The sequence below is a fragment of the Gavia stellata genome, chromosome 3, assembly GCF_030936135.1.
Source record: "Gavia stellata isolate bGavSte3 chromosome 3, bGavSte3.hap2, whole genome shotgun sequence".
NCBI classification, from domain to species: Eukaryota; Metazoa; Chordata; class Aves; order Gaviiformes; family Gaviidae; genus Gavia; species Gavia stellata.
In genome coordinates, this window is record NC_082596.1 from 91830392 (window position 1) to 91847609 (window position 17218).

General features: G+C 41.0%; 1 protein-coding gene across 1 annotated transcript in view; it reads left to right on the top strand.

Annotated features, from left to right (window-relative positions):
• Positions 1 to 6978, top strand: part of MYLK4 (myosin light chain kinase family member 4) — a 66278-nt gene extending 59300 nt beyond the window's left edge. The window contains exons 10-15 of the mRNA XM_059815660.1: positions 921 to 991; positions 1736 to 1864; positions 2356 to 2508; positions 2855 to 2956; positions 4536 to 4605; positions 6886 to 6978. Of these exons, the coding sequence (XP_059671643.1) occupies positions 921 to 991; positions 1736 to 1864; positions 2356 to 2508; positions 2855 to 2956; positions 4536 to 4605; positions 6886 to 6978 (618 nt within the window). The remainder of the gene's footprint in view (positions 1 to 920; positions 992 to 1735; positions 1865 to 2355; positions 2509 to 2854; positions 2957 to 4535; positions 4606 to 6885) is intronic.
• The last annotated feature ends 10240 nt before the right edge of the window (positions 6979 to 17218 follow it).

Here is a 17218-nt window from a genome sequence, read left to right on the forward strand (position 1 = left end):
ATCATAATCATCCAGGACCTCAGAAACTATGGACATATGGTGTTTAAAAGTCCTATGGTGTTTAAAAGTCCTACATGTAAAATGAATTAGTAATGGTGACAAAGGTTAACTAATGTTTTAAGTGTTGAGTGCTGTTTTGTTTCAAAGAGGACTCAACGAGACGGAGTAGCTATAAAACTGCTGGCAGTGAATATGAGACTATATTTTAGGTATTTACATTTCAAAGACAATTGGCCAAATTCTGTTCTCAGTCCCTTCTGTATGAATTTGGAGTAATTCTAGGAAGTTGATGGATTCCTGCCAGGGAAGTGAAGAACAGCATTTGGCCCTATGAAAATCCAGAGAGATTCAACCTGTGAATCCTACCTTTTGATAAAATATCTGAAAAAAGCATAAAGCTGATGTGACTAGCTTAATATATCAGTGTTCAATGAGACGGTTACTGCCAGAACATTCATGAGCTTAGAAACTTAAAGCTGTAAGGTAAACATCAAACCCCAACAAATTTGGTTTGTGGTTTTTTGTTTGTTTGTTTGTTTTGTTTTTTTTTTTTTTAAATCAGTGTCAGATTATTAAGGTCTGTAAAATCACAGTGCCAGCATCCTGAAACCCCTCTTTGGAAGTCTGCGTTCTCTGTCCCCCTCCCCCTAATGAGTTCTTTATCTGAACTGCTGCCTTATGTCAAACTGAAAGGACAGGGAGAAGAAAAAGCAGTTGCAAGGCACAGAACACATGACCCCAACTGCTGTGTGATAGCGGGGCAGGGGGTACCCATGCAGAGAAATCTGAACACAGAGGAAAGCGAAAGGTGCTTGTGAGATGATTACTGTGTTTTTAGTGTTTTTCTCCCTACAGTTTGCTAAAAGCCCAGTTTTTCATACTTGCTTCTCATTAAAGTGTTTTTTGGTTTCTCTTGGCAGCCTGAGAATATCCTGTGTGTGAACCGAGCAGCAAATCAAATAAAAATTATTGATTTTGGATTGGCAAGAAGGTACGTGCATGTGTTCTTGCTAATCGTAAAAGAATTAGGAAACAATGAAAAAAGTATTACATCTCTACAACGACATATTAGATACATAATGGTCTCCTACCGTTATTCGGACAAATTTAATGTGGCTCTTTTAACCAGGGATATCTTTTAATAAGAAATGTTTGGAGTTGAGTAAAAAAGATTTGTTCTGAAGCCTTTTTTCAGGTAGAAGGTTAAAAGAGGGATGATTCTAACTGAGCATGCACATAAGTAGATTGGAACAGCTAAAATGGACAAAACCAGTGGTACATCTTGTCTGGTCTCTTGTCTCCGATGTTAAGAGCTTCTTCAAAAAAGAGTGTAAGACACCATCAAGGGCTGTTACAATATATCCCATGCTATATCACTTTCTAGTTTAATTAGGTACCATAACCTCAGTGAAGGATTTACTGGTTAAAAATTCCATATCTATAATATGGAGAAGTCCCAAAAGGATGATAACAGCTGCTCTGAGGAGTCCTTGAAATCTGAATGTCTTCTTTTGTATAGCAGTTGGGTTTTGCCCTGAAGTATAATACAAAGCTTGCAAACATTTTTCATTCTATATATGGGTATATTTATTTTTACTTTGTACCTCTGTCTGTCCTTGTTTTCCTACTGAATGTCCTGTATGCTTCTGAAATCCCTCTAAGTGTTCAACAACTTAAGATACAACTTTAATTAGAGCTATAATTTATGTACTCTGTTAATGTTTCCATTTCCTAGATATAAACCCAGGGAAAAACTTCGAGTTAACTTTGGGACTCCAGAATTTCTTGCTCCTGAAGTTGTGAATTATGAGTTTGTCTCCTTTCCTACAGACATGTGGAGTGTAGGAGTCATTGCTTATATGCTGTAAGTAGGATTCAGTCTCTGCTTTGTAAGCTGTTTCTGGGTTGAACTGTGTCAGTCATCCAAATTTGTTGTTATACTGGAAGGTTGACAAAATCTGTACCCAAAATAGAAAATGTAGGCTTCTTTCCAAATTCCATATTCAGTAATCTCTCCCCTTTTCCAATCGCCATGAACTTTTCTTCTTTGTTTCATTGCACATTTCTCATGAGCGTTTGAGCATCACACTTCCAGAATAATGTAGACTGCTTGGTAAGTTCCCAGCAGGTATGTGCAAAAGTGATCAGAGGTCTAGAAAATATGACCTACCACGAAAGACAGTAATGTTTGGTTTGTTAGGGAAGAAGGGTGATTATTTAAACATGTAAATAGAAGAGAGAATGGGAATGGTGTGGAGACTTTCTTAGGCAATAATAATCTTAGGTGGCACACTGGAGATCGTGTACAGGCAGGGGAAAAGACAGAAGGATTGAACATTTTTTTTTTTACTTTAGCCTCAGTGGATTGTCTCCTTTTTTGGGTGATAATGACAATGAGACCCTCAACAATATCCTGTCCTGTAGCTGGGATTTTGAAGATGAGGAATTTCGAGATGTTTCTGATCAGGCCAAAGATTTCATCTCAAAGCTTCTCATCAAAGAAAAATGGTATATAATCCCTGTATCTTTGAAATGTGTATTCCATGCCATTATGTCACAATTGTATCACTTGTACTGCTCCATTGCAGAACTATCACGACTTACCAAAGTGTTTAATGTCCACGAAGAATATTATAATGCCACTTCATTTATGTTGTTCTTGATGTCCATAAAATGATCTGAAGTTACCTGAGTTTATTTTTGCTGTGAAATCAAACTTAACTTTATGGATTAGCTGCCATCTGGCGTAGTGTTCTGAAATGACAGCATTGCATGATGGCAGAACACATGACCTGTAGGAGAAAATTGTAAGATTCTAGGAGAAACACTTAATAGCATTCTGGTTTTCCTTTAGCTGGAGAATAAGTGCAACTGCTGCCTTAAAACACCCATGGTTATCAGACCACAAGCTCCACTGCAGACTCCAGGTCCCTAAATTTAAATATCCTTTTGCATTGTAGATCTGGTGTTGCCTTCTTGTGTTGCCACATCACTATTTGCTTTGACATTTTTCTTATCTGTTTTGGAGTCCTCCTTGCTGCTGTATTTCTTGCTGCTGTGAGCCACGTGTGTCCCTTTACTTTTATTTAGCTGTTACAATTTGCATGCTCACCCTTGCTCATCAGTTCTTGCATGTCTGAGAAGAAATATATGGTCATGCAGTTGCTGTGTGTTGCGGAGTGGATCCATTTCTTAGAAAAAATGAGACTATTTAAAAAATGAGCACTTAATTACCATATGAAAGGAGTTTTCCAGCTGGGATCGTTCTGCTTCATGCTTTGAAAACCCTTTCAGGCTCTCCTGAAGTCCCCTGTGAGTGCTGTTAGATTTCATGCTACCTCTTCCCAAGGGATACCTTTCCCAACAGAGTCTGGAACCTCAGCCAGTGCACATCTTTGTACTTAAGTGCCTTCTTGCCTTTCGAGGCTAGCCAGCTTAGTGGCTAACACAAAAGAAGTAGTCATTCGTTCACACGAACAATTCCACTGGACTAAGTTGGAGGATCAACAAGATTTTAAATTGTTTTGAATATTCCTCTGTTAAGTAATCAGTGAGTTTGGGAGATTCACACTGTTGATGAGCTTGCTGTTGGCTGAATCTAGGTGAGTCCACTCTGTGGTTCAGTGGTTCATGAGGGGATAATTTTAAGCAGGTTTCAGAATTTTTACAGCATTTGAAGTGCGAAATTAACTTCCTCCTTTGCAGGTAAAGCACATCTATGTTAAATAAAATGACTGCTGTATTGCCTAGGAGGTATATGTCAAGGTGCCTTTTGAACTACAGCCATCATTAAGAATTAAGAGACCATATTATTAATTAATAGAATAATCATATTAAAATAAGAGCAAAGATTATGATGATAAGAAAGCAGTAGTAGCTCTGCTGATGAGATGGTGTGGGTTCTGGGCAGGATGGACTGTGTAGTGTCCTGACAACTCTGTCCTTGAGAGATGTTCCTGTTATACAGAGTAAGGATAACAAGAAGTAATATAAAATGGGAAATAATAACAACCAAATAAATTATTATAATTTTCATTGAAATTTAGTTTTTGTGATAATCTCCCAGAACAGCAATGCCCATGAGATTATTAGAAGATTTATAAGTGTGCATACACACTAAAAATAAGAGAGTTTGTCAGAGGTAAGTATCTCTTTAGAGGGTTTCATAGAATACAGTTTGACTCCTTTAGTAGGGCTCCAGTGAAGCTCTGGTTCTGCAACTTGGAGAACAGGCTGTCTTTTCCAAATGCTACAGAAACACAGGCTGCTTACCTGCTGCGCTGCTTCCTATCACCATTTTTCTTCTGGGGAAACCCTACCCTAATAGCAACCTTACAACTCCTGTCGTCCTTTGTAGCTCCTCCCCCCGTATTTTTTGTTCATACTTCTTGTGCTTTACAAATATAGCTTCACTAAACATGCTGATGTTGCGGTGTTCTGCCATTACCTTAGCTAGAGGTAAGAGGTGATTAATCCTCAACTAATGCTCTAATAATGTCATCTTTCTTTCTTTTTTTGTTTTTCTTTTCCCCTAGAAGAAGGCTAAAGGTGTGTCCCAAGAACCCCCAGCTCAATAACCTCTCTGAAAGAGCTGCCAAACAGAAGGTTTGTTTCGTGTCCCAAGTGTTTCTTCAGACAGACATAATTACCGTACCCCTGCGGAAGGGATCAGTGGGCAGCTGAAAACCTTGCATAGTCCAAAGTGCATGGCCCAAACTGTGTTCATCAACACCATCCCTGCTGTTGTTTGGAAAGCATTCAAAATGTAAACTGGCCCTATCACTTATACCAAGTCACAGCAATGTGAAAGAAAATCATATATATGAAGCCATATGTGCTGCAAAGCCTGGCCATTTTAGAGGGAATAGTTATGCTCCCACTGGCTCTCCTGGGGCAGGATTTCACCCAATAATTTTTCAGTGTTGAAAGCTTTCAGGTTTTCATGCTGTGGTTAGGAGTATGGTTTAAAAAGGGTAGAAATATGAAAAGTAATTACTTTTTAGCAAAGGCACGGGCCAGACCCTCAGGGCAGCTCCACTAACTGTAGTGAAATGAAAGTGAGGTGTCCCCTAAAAGAAGCTGCTCCGGACTTTTGAGGACCCAGTTCTGGCAGGGTATTTCTCTGCCTTTTTAGCCTGTAGCAATCCAAACAATTTTGACAGAGCATCTCACTCTGTCCTTTTTTTCTGGCTCCCTGTCTTTGCCCTTTCATTAACAAACACTTCATTAGTGGTTCTCAGGTTGGCTTGGTTGCCTTCCCTGGGGATCAGGGAGACTTAAGTCTGCTCTCATGTTCTGTCTCTGGTCTTTGACCAAAGCATATTCACTCAGCCACTTTGAAATCAGGCTACCTCAGGCAGTACAGTATCTCCGTAAACCAGTACACCAATTCCCACAGCCCCTTTACCAACTACCACAGAAGTTAGTGCCTCTGTTGAAGGAGCATGGGAACCACTCAAAGGTTCTGGGGGCATCTCTGGGCAAAACTTGCTGGAGGGTCAAGATGTGAATGAGGCTGAGAACACACACACTGTAAAACCACTTACTATTAGTCATGCGTCATGAGTAACAAGGATGCCAAAATAAAAAGTAGTCCACTTTTCACCACTAGCAAGTTTTTAATGCTGCCATTGTGCATCATCTGCTTGGTAGGGCACGTGATGTACTGGTTTTTGTTTGCAACATGTTTTATCCAGAAACATGTAAAAAAGAGTGTTTTGTGAGAGTTTGAAATTTTTGTTCTGTTCTGACTAAGTAAAATTAGAACAGATTTTATACAGTGTAGTGTAGTAATACAGAAGTTAATGATCTTTAAATGAGCTATCTTGGGGACTTGAAGCTGCCTTTCCATGGTACACTGGAGGTCAATGAGAGCTAAGGTACCATTATTATATCCTACTTGCTCTCTGAAGCCACATAACTTCCTGATATGGTAATGTCTGAGCATCAACTTCTGCAGTGGGAATCCAGTGGGAATGAATACCTCTTTGTAATCCTCAGCATTCGTCCCCACTTCACTGGTGCTGGAACAGGTTATGTGAAGCTTTGGTCCACTCACCTTCATGCTTCTACGTAGTAGTTTTCTAAACAGATTTTCCTGACGTGTTACAGAACTAGTGTTTGTATTTCCCATTTCAAGCCACTAACTGCACAGCAACCAAATGGTGAAAACTCTCCCTCTGTAATGCAGGAAGCACTGTATCACACAATTTTCTGTTACAACCAAAATCAACTTTGAGATAAATTGACTGTCCAACAGCAGTCAAAATTATTTTTAAATAAACTTTTTATAGCTTTGTAACATAGTAACCTACCCATGATCTAAACTGCAGGAAAACCTGGTTTTGGCTTTTGCAGTGTTATTTCCTCTGCATGTGTTTTTCTTTTTGGAGTTCGTTTGAGTTTACTTAATGAGTGGATCTAAAGTCATAGCAGGGCTTTGTTTTTAAAGAATCCCTTTAGCTATTTTTATCAGGCAAGTAGTATGGTTACCACATTCAACCCAAAATAATACACTCGAGTGCCAGTTGATTTAGACCTGGCATTATAAATGCTTGCAGTGGTAACACAAATAAATGGAGAGGTTTGAAGCATGCCTTTTCATGCTGTGATCTGTATGACAAAAGAGGCAAAAAAGCAGAGTAGCTGCATTTCAAGAGAGACCTCCAGGACCATTTCTCCGCTTAACAAAGAGGCCTTGTCTTTTTAATATTGTATATCTCACAAACAAGGTGGCTGCAAGAACCCTTTGTAAGCAAGAAGCTTCAGCACTGCTTTCTTTTCCTTATGCACAAAGAAACCACCGTGTGGTTGTCCTAGAACACTTAACCAAATAAAAAAGTATACTGCTGAATTAACTGGATTCTTGTTTTGTTCATTTTGCAGAAAAGCTGCTGTGTGGTTACTGCTGCTAAGATATTTGAAAATATCAGCAGTCTTGGTGCTTTACCCCCCTGCCGTGACCGAGACTTCTACTAAATGGACCAACAGCACTTTACCTGCAGGACAAGTCCCAGCATTGCTGAGCTGCTGCTTCTCTATTCAGCTGTTGAAAGAAGGAAAGTATTTATCCAGGTTGCAGAGAGGTTTTTCTTCTGGAGCACCATGTTCTCCATGTCTGGGAGTGCTACATTAGCTTGGATTCATAACAAACTTTTTTCTATCTTGTGTTACATCCTCATTTACTTATCAAAGGCTCCTTAAGGTTCAAATTATCAGGTTAAATTGACTGTTTCTCATCTCAGCCCAGAAAGCAGTCTGACACTGTGTTATATCTGTAGCCAAGGTTGATTTGACACTGGAGTCAAATAATTTAAAAAAAAAAAAAATGCAGCCAATTTAAAGCTGCCTTATGTAGAATAATTGAAGTTTGTTTTTCCTGTCACACTAAAATGAGCTAAGGATTAGCTCAACCAAAGTTAAAGCCATGTTAATGTAACACCAGTGGAAGTGAGAAATGAGGCTTTCCTTGTATGTAGGTGAATTTGCTGCAACCATGATATGATACATTTTAGGATTTTCTAGGCTGATGAATTACTGTTCGCTTTAAATACACTTGGATTAATGAAACAAGAAAGAAAACAAGGCACTATTCACTTGTATCCATGCAGACTCTGTTCTCCAATATGCACGTATAATTCAGAGTTATTTTAACAGAGGGTGATTTTATACCATCTAATTTGTTTAATGCTAACAGGACTGATTAAGACCATTGGCAAAGAGGAGAGTCAGTCCTCTGCTCATTATAAGCTCTGGGTACAGGCCCAAATGAAAATCCTCTGTTTTTCTAAAGTTTTCTTCTCTTATCTTGCTCCCAAGCCTTTCTGATTCTTAACTAGACAAAAAAATGGGAGTCAGAACAGCTGAATTCTTAACCTGAGATTGTTTGACTGGCTCATCATTAAGTGAATCTGAGTCTTAGTTGCCTAGGCTGTGAGGTTAAAATAATGAGACTTATTCCCTGCTGTATATGGCTTTCTGACTGCTACTAAACTATGTAAATGCAAAGTATAGTGAGTATTTTATTCAATGATGCTGACATATTTTGGTGCCTTTAGTTTTTCTTTGATTAATCAAGTTCTGATCCAACTACATATTAACATAGCTATCTCTATATATTTATCTATTCATTTCATATGTATTTATATTTAAATTATGTCTCTTTTTAAAGGGGATCAACATAAAGACAAAACAGTATTATTCATCACCACCCAATGAATTGTTTTTCATACCTTTGTCCTTTCTGGATAGCATTAATGTTGAAATAAAAGGGGCCCATTAATGGGACATCATGGCATGACGTGTTCTACAGCCAGTTTGATCAAATGTTTTAAAGCCATTGTAGTAGATCTCTTAAGACTGCTCCTGTACATGAACAGGACTTCTTAACAATACTGATGTGTTGTACTATTGTTGCAAATAGATGGACCCATTACTACTGTCACACAATGACTCACCATGTAACTATGATACCATGTAGAGCACTGCCACCTTCAAATCCTTATCTTGTAGTCATAACTAAAGTAAAATTTGACCAGCAGAATTGGAAGTTTCTTTGGGAAAAGATGGAAAGAAAACAAGCATATGACTTTTAGATAGAAACTGGGCTGCTTATTTTTAGTCACCATTTACGTTTGCCTGTGCAAAATAAATAGAAAAGCTACCTTTCTGTTAGGGCTGGCATTCCCACTCCTGTTCTGACTGCCTTCAAGATACTGTAGCTTTTTGTACAGTGAAAAACTCAATGATCAGACTAAAATGCAGCAGACCACTTTGGAATGGCAAGATCTCATTATGCACTTCAGTGCCAGTATTGTAGGATTGGGGTGGGTTTTTTTTTTTTCCTGTGGTAGATTTTACATGGGTATGAATAAATTGCATGTAATTTTGAATCTTATTAACTATACTAAAATAACAGCATGAGTACAGTCTTATCTGCTTTGTTGCTCAGTTGAATTAAGAGGATTTATCATTTGTGGATATATATATCTGAGTAGTAATGAAGAGCTCAGTGCCATAAAGATCAGCCCTGTGTTGTGCTGAGTCAGCCACAAATCCTCCAGGAGCCATAGGAGAACGTGGCCTCTGTTACGCACATCCACAGAGTTCATCCATATAGTGCTCTGTCAGAAATACGCACATGTGAATTACTAGGGAGGGTGGAAGAGCTTGACATGTTTCACATGCTTTGGGAGGCTAGGCCCTTTCAGAAGGCGTAAGTTGAGGAGGGGGCACCTCACTAGCCCCTTGTTTGTCCAACAGGGCAGTGTGCCAGTATACTCCAGGGATTTAACTTTCATTCTTACTAACATGGATAATGATGGGCACAATCTTGAGTCTTTTCTGTAAACTGCTCTCCTGTTTCATCCTTGGAACAGCTCCTGTAATGGGGGATGAGGTTGAGGTGGGGTCAGTTGGAGGAGGTTGGACTCAGCAAGTCTCTACAGTGACTGAATGTGGCATTTGGTGCCCAGGGTTAAGCACAAGCGTGGGCCTGCAGGTGTCCAGTGGACGAGGAAAAAATCCCAAGCATACTCCTTGTTATTTCCCCATAGACTCTAGCTCTGCAGCACTGAGTCAAAAGGGAGGCATAGTACCAAGATCATTATCATTATCAAGGGTAAAAACATTATACTGCTGTGTAATTATCACATGTATAGCGATGTGCCTGAGAAAAATGTCTCCAGAGATGTTTGTATCTTTTCTGGCTGTTGTAATTTTAGTTAAATAATAACTTGACACAGCTTCTTTTTAGTGGCTTTCTAATTCTGTCTTATTGCACTTTGAGCAGCATGCTGGTTTGTGTGTGCGTACAAGTTTGGTTTTGGTTCTCTTTTCCTTAAATATGTTCTGTAACGACTAATAGCTAGAGACTGCTATATTAAATTATTGTTTTAACACATCATTATTTATTTCCTACTAGGTAATAATAATAAGTTGACTAGCTTCTAATAAGTCAACTCCATCTATGTGAGTTTGCTTATTATCATTGTTGCGCATTGGTTTAAGCAATTGCGTTTGGAAACTGTGAATTACTGTGCTTCTGATCAGGTTTGGGTGTGAAAGGCACTGTACTAGCTGCTGTTACTCCATTTAGCTGTATACCCACAGTCAGTCAGAGATGGCTGCAGGTACCACAAGAGTGATACAGAAACACCAGTTGTGGTAGAAGGGATAAAGTGTCAAGATGCTGTATGTGGTCTGTGTACACCATTGTATTCTTCCCAGGGTCTCAGATGTAACTATACTCAGAAAAGCATTACTTTACTTGTCAGGCACTGAAAGACAGCTACTACCTGGTGCTTATAAGAATTAGGATGCTGTTATTCCCACTTCTATAGATGCAGTGGAGAGATTCAGCTAGAGAAAATCTCAGAGAGTCTTGCCCAAGATACACTAGAGTAGCCTAACATTAGACTACTTTGCATCAGCAAATTTATTTGGCTCAAGGTGGGACACTAGTGGCTTTCCAACTCTTTTTACATGTTGAACATCCTGGAGGCTATGAAATGGGTAAAAAGCTTTACCGCAGAAAGATGTCCATACTGTCATAATTCATGTTTGTGAGCACCTGCAGCCAGTCACTCCACTGAGTACCCTCACAACATAAACAGTTGGCAATCTGTGATAATCCACGCTGGAGACTAGAGCAGAAGCTACTTCTTAGTTTCTTTTTCATATCCATTCTAATGGCAGAAGCTGAATAAAGTTAAAGCCTAAGCTAAATTCTGCTATAATTTGATTCCAAGTAGGAATAACAGTGCAGCTCCACTGAATTAAATAAGGGAAGTGCTTGGTTCACCTTTTGTGATGTGAGTAGCACAAGAGCCCAGTTTAATCCCCCCGTCCCTGCCAAAAAAAAAATCTACTTTGCACCAGTCATGACCAGTAAAAATAAAAAGAACCTTAATTTTTTAACAGTTAAGGAATCTCAATGAAGATACACTTTTTCTGCAGCAGTTAAATTGCTGCAGTAAGAGCCAAGATATTTTAGCATCTTCAGTTTAATGCTGACATTACAAATCACTGACAGCCTCTTTCAGCAAAATGGCCCCCACCAGCAGGAGTTGTGAGAAAAGCAGGTGTTTGTCAGCTCTTCCCTGCTGATGGGGACCTGAAAAAATCCCATCCCCTTCCCCTGGCCCCACCAGTGAGCAGGGCAATTCTTAGCTTGTGGACTCTTAATAATGATTGAAGTTTTGCTTAGTGTCAAACCCATAACAGTGATGAATGAATGAGCACCGATGCTCCAAACTGCTTCCAGGACGATGCTGCTTCTTCACATGCTACTTTTACTGTCACCGATAGATACTTGTCCTTGTGTCTCATGTGAATAAAACTAAACACTGCATGAATCAATTTAGGGACGTTAGAGTGTTTCACCTTCCATGAAGGCTTGGTAGCTGAACAACTAACTACCTGTTTCAAATCTTAGATGAAGACTGGTAGCGATAAGGCTTTGTAAATATGTTGTTTAGCTATGTCCGTAGAGTTGTGATCACATTTTGGTGCGGCAGAACTAATGTTTGTGTACCTCACAGCAACTTCTCTTAAATTTAGATGACAGGCATGCGAGAACTAAATTATGAAGCACATGAATTTTCATGTACCATATCACTTTGGCTTGCATATCTGGTTTTGTAGATTGACTCATGTACTTCTGGTATGTGTTCTTTTGTGAAAAACATGAAGCAATCTTGTAAAAAGATGACTGAGGAATAAATGCTGATTTTGTTTACTCCAGGGTTTATGTTTGCTGTATTTAATGTGCTTGTCATTTATACTAGTAAGTAATAGAAAGAAACACGGCCTTTTTCCCAGCTGCTGTCTCTAGATACATGAAGGTAAAAGAAGAGTAATTTCCATTGAAACAAATATACCTAAGTCGAAGGTTCGCTCAGTTCTCGCAGCTTGTACTCACCCCTTGTAAGAAAGCCTCAGCTCTCTCTGCAAATAACTAGGACTTGAGGTGCTCTCGGCTGCAGTCTTGCTGCAAGTCCTTACACCACGTCACTAGGGAGGAAAGAAGAGACTACTGAAATTTCTGGTGCTCGGTCACTCAAGGGACCTGGTGTCACTCTTTTCTCCCTAAGTTGTCACACTTGGGCTGTTGACTTGTTTTTCAGTATTGCTGTCTGGGGAACGCAATTTGACCTTACGCCATCTAGGAGTTCACTAACTAATAAAACAGCCTGAAATCAGAAGAAATGTTTCCTGCAGAGTTAAATCGACCTTAAATTGGGCTGGCTAGTGAAAAGATGAAGAGCAAGAGCAAAAATTGGGAAAAAAGTTACAGGGTGAGGAAGCAGGAAGCAACCTCTGACTGGCACTGGCCTATATTCACTAAGTGGCACATTTTCTGCATGGTTTATCCACAACTCTGGTTGCAGCACTTGAGACATTCACCGTGCTTGAGGAGCAACTTTGGCTTCTCACACTGGAAGGCTTCCATTTAGTATCAGCCTGTATTTGACGAGCCTGAGCTTTGCAGGCGTAATATCTAAGCGTACAACAAGACACCCTCCTGATTAATCTGTAAGTTAAATCAACCAAAGAGTTGCACTCATCCCCTGGGGAGGTCAGCGCTCCTGGCCAACATGGAGCAAAGCTGTCGCAACCTAGCTGGCAGAGCTTGGGGGCTGGAGGAAGCGAAGAGGCCAGAGAACAATTTTACAACACCCGAGCGCAGGACATGCAGCTGCTGCCCCTTTACACCCACTCAAGACAGCCTCAAGACCACCAATCATTTCAACAGCGCTGTGCTGGTTAGCCCAGGCAAAGCCTCTTTCTTGGTGTAATTCCCATCCAAGTAGGCGAGAAATTTCTCTTCCAAATCAGCAGGCTGTATAGCCTTCACACAAAGGCTTTGTTTCCCCTGTCTCCTGAAAAATGTCTTCTAGTGGGGTCCCTAATGTGATCAGCGCTGGTAGCGACACTGTGCTGCTGGGAACATCGTGGTACTGTAGCTACACCTTGAGCCTGTGCTCAGGCTCCAGCATGTGTCTGCACAAGGTTCTGATGACTTCAGTAGGTGTCCAAAAACCTTTTGGGGTGAAGCCCCAGAGTGAGTTCCTATGCGTGACCAGGCCTTATACATTTGCTCTTCATTTGCCTTTCTTGAAGCCAGTCACTGGTTTTAGTGCCTTTGACCCTGGTGTAGGTGTTTTCGTCCTGAAAATATTAGCGTCTGTGCTTTATAGCTGATGAGGAAGACTTTGCCATAGTACCTTGGTCCTCTCAACAGCTCCTGCTAAATGCATGCCACTGGCGAAAATAAAATAAATGGGGATAAAATAACACTCAGCTCCCTGTATGTGTCTGTAAAGCAACTCCACACTTTTAAAATGTGTTCACTAAGTTCATGTGGTTAAAAATATGTTGACTACAGGAAAAAAATCCAACAAGGGACATTCATAATTCTTCATTAATTAATAGTCAACCCTTTTTCTCCCCCAATTATTTCAAACACCTGCTCACAGTAAATTTCCTTTGCAGTTTTTTAATGCTACTTTAATATTACCCAGAACTTGGAAACATACACTAAGCTTCTCTTATTTTTAATTATTTTCAAATTAATTTTAATTTTCTGAATATTTTCAGTGCTGCCCATTTGTTCAATAAAACTGAATTTTAATTTTAATTTTTTTTCTTAAAGGCCTCCTAAAGTTTCCAGAGACTGCTTTTATGGGCTGTTTTAATGAAAGCTTTTGGAAAGGGACTGGAGATTTCCAAATTCCTCTCTTGAAGCCTCCTCATCCAAAAAAGGGGGGGGGGGGGGGGGGAGAAAAAAATCACTTCATCAGGGGTGACTCACATCTCTTCCATACAGCAGGTATTCATCTGGGAGCTAAGCCATCTCATGCTTGGAATGCAGGCTGGCGATGTATGTGGGGACGAGGGGCCAGACCCCCCTCGGCTCTGGGTGACTGGAGCGAGAAGCAAGGGTGCCTGGCCGTGGACAGGACCAAGCTCTCACAGCTCCAGGCTATGCCATTTGAGGGCCTACTGTAAAGCTTGCAGGAAGCGAGGAGCACCTTTACCCTCTTTGGACCAGGTCCTAAATCAATGAAATCCTTGGCAGGGAGTGCAGTACGTGGGGGTCTGCCCCCACGGCCGGTGATGGGGCTAACTGCAGAGGGAGGCAGTGCTGGAGGGTTTGCTCTGCGAGTCACAGTTTTCAGGCTCTTCTGGGTGCAGAAGGGCCACCACCCTCAGCAGCACCGCTCCTGTGCTGAGCTGGCTGTGTCTGTCCTCAGGCTCACAGCTTGCACCCATTGCCCGTGGGTGCATGATGCACATCTTCAGTGCCACCAACAAATCAGATGCGAAGCTGTCTCCAGGGCACAACGTACTGCTGTCCATTGTGGACACAGGGCGGTGACTGTGGCAGAGATGAGGGAGAAGAAGGGAAGGGTAAAGTCGTGCTCTTCCAGAGCTGTCCACTCCTCACCAACTAATTTAAATGCAACTCTCCTCTTTGCTTTAGGTGTCCAGCCACTGTTTCATAAACTCTTATCTTTGGTTATCTCCATAACATACGCAGGGTGTGACATCTGACCACTGAAAACAGGTCATGGCAAGTGACCTTTGAAGTGACCTTGGTCCTTCAGAAACACAAGTACTTTCATGGAGAGGGTACCAAGACCCCCAGCTCTGAAGCAGAGACAAGTCCTTGGACGTTATCAACCCCATTTCTGACTGCATGATCTCAGGGGTTGGAGATGATTTAGAGACATCTGGCAGGGTCTTGCCTCGTTAAAATGTGATGGCCACGATGAGGCAACCGAGCGTTCCCGCTGCAGTGCTTTGTTGCCTGCCACTTGGTACCCCTGTGCTTCGCCAGGCAGTTCATAAAGGGTTTCTGATCCCTCACTGACAAAGCTCACTTCATGGGTAACACTTCAGTAAGCCAAACCACCAGACTGCTGAAAGAAGCTATTTAACTGGCACTGACATTTGCTAGGTTTCTTCATTTTACTTTTAGCTTTATTTTTTGTTATGGTTCACTTGTGCAGACTTAAGAAATATCCACTGTGAGGAGCTTTCATCTACTCTGTTCTTAATCTCTGCAGATGCCTATGTTTCAAGGACTGTAAGAAGCTTTCTAATTGTAGGAGGTTTTTTTTTTTTTTTTTTTTTTCTGGTGAAAGTGCTGTCTAAGAGCTATTCGGAGGGCCTGAAATGTTAGACTTATTCCCACAGGCATTAGTAGGCAGAGAAAAAAGCAAAGTTCAAAAGCAAATTAAAAATGTGGCATGTCACAAAAAGCTGCAATTTGTTGTTTGGGTGGCACTGCCACATATAAATGACCAAGAAAATGTTCTGTAATGTATTTTTACATCAACTCGTGGTAGACATTTATCTTGTTGTAGCCTGTTGTCCCAATGCTTTTTCTGATATTGCTGTTGCATTGCAACCATACATTCAGCAGTACTTGACCATGCTCAGTGCTCCCTAATCGGTCTCCTTCAGATAGGTCACTTGTTCAGCAGGCAAGCAAATGTGTGCAGCCAGTTTGATTTCTGTGCAATAGCAGCAAGTTGGGTCCTGACCACGGATGCTTTCCTGAGCTGGGGCCAAAATTAGCAGCGAGTCAGTACCACTGGGGTGGAGCTGGTAGCAATGGGAAGGCGATGGCCCCATTATGAGGAGCATCTCAAGAGGTGGTGTGTAGGTCAGGTGCCAGTTCCCTTCGTGCCTCCTCCCCAGGCCCAGGGAGCCTCAGTCCTACTGGTACCCAGCAGAGCCGGGTAGCTGTGCACAGCTGATGCGCAAAGATGCGATACGTTGCAATACCTTGCTGCAAAGGGCTAGTATGGCCACGAGAGGTCAGCATTGTTGTTTCTTATTTAATAAAATGGTCACTTGCAACCTCTTTGAATTGAGGGGCTGCTTTGGAAAGCAAAGTTAGATACACAACTGCCAGCGCTGTCTGGGGTATGTAGCGCTGTGGCACTCCCAAACACCAGTTAGGGACCAACTTGCCAGCCCGCGCATGTGGAGACAGGTGTCCTTCAAAATATCTCTGACTAATATAACACTATTTATTTTCAGGCACAAACTGTGTTAAATACAGCTTTTAACCTCTCCCCACCCCAAGCCTCTTCTTAGCACACCAAGTAGAAGGACCCAGGGAATTGCCTGAGGTATGATATCAGAAAAGGGTAGGAGAGTTTGTGCAAGGTGGAGACTGGCCAAGGCGAATGTGGGGAAATGAATGATGGAGCTGGGATTGCTTCTTACCTACTGCTGTTTTACACTGTTCTCCCTTTATTAATAGCACTACTTGAGGTCCTCTGCAGAACATGAACAGAAAATAGATGTGATTTAGGATTTGCATGTAAATCAGCTGACATGAGTAGGAAAGCATGAAGAAACTTGCATACTCCTGTTATAAATACAAATCTCCACATCATATGGTTTGTATGTTGAGAAAGATATTCTGTAGGAAGTTAAACACATCAAGTCAGATGACAAGTACTCTTCTATTGGCTTGAATGGGATGTGAGGGCATTAGGCAACTACTAGGGTTGGTTCTTTGTGTACTAAAACACTATTCTGTCTTTGCTCTGTGCACAGAAGTCCTGTTGCTGTCGTGGGAGAAAGGACAAGAATGGAGGTCTCAAGTTCCATATATTATCTCTTTTGCTATTTGTATGAAAGCTGAATGATTATTTGTGAAATAGAACCAGAAATTATATGGTCAGAGAAGACCACTGTGATGACCTTGTCTGATCTTCAGTACATTAGACAACATAAGACCTCCCCCAATTAATTTCTTTTTGAACTATAGCACATTTTTTAAAAAAATCTTACTTCTTGTCTGATTTTGTTCACCTTCTAGCCATTGTCTCCTGCTTTACATATGCCAGGCTGACTAAATCCCTACTAGCAAATGTCTCCTCCTCCTCACTGAAATAATTCTAGACTGACTGTCTAAGCCCTGCCCTTGACCTTCTCTTTAAGATAAGCAGGGTTGTTCTTTCCCATCTTTCACCACAAAACATTTGGATCATTCTCATGAGTCTCTTTTGAATGTATATGTTGGTTTTCCAAGGTCATTCTTATACTGTAAGCACTGTAATACGACATAGCATACCAGTATCTGTCGCACCAGTGTCAGGTATAACGGGAGTACAGGGTCCTTCCTATTCATTCCCCTATTGCCTGTTTCCACACTCTTGATTGCCACTAGCCTCACGGATTGTTAGGTTACTAA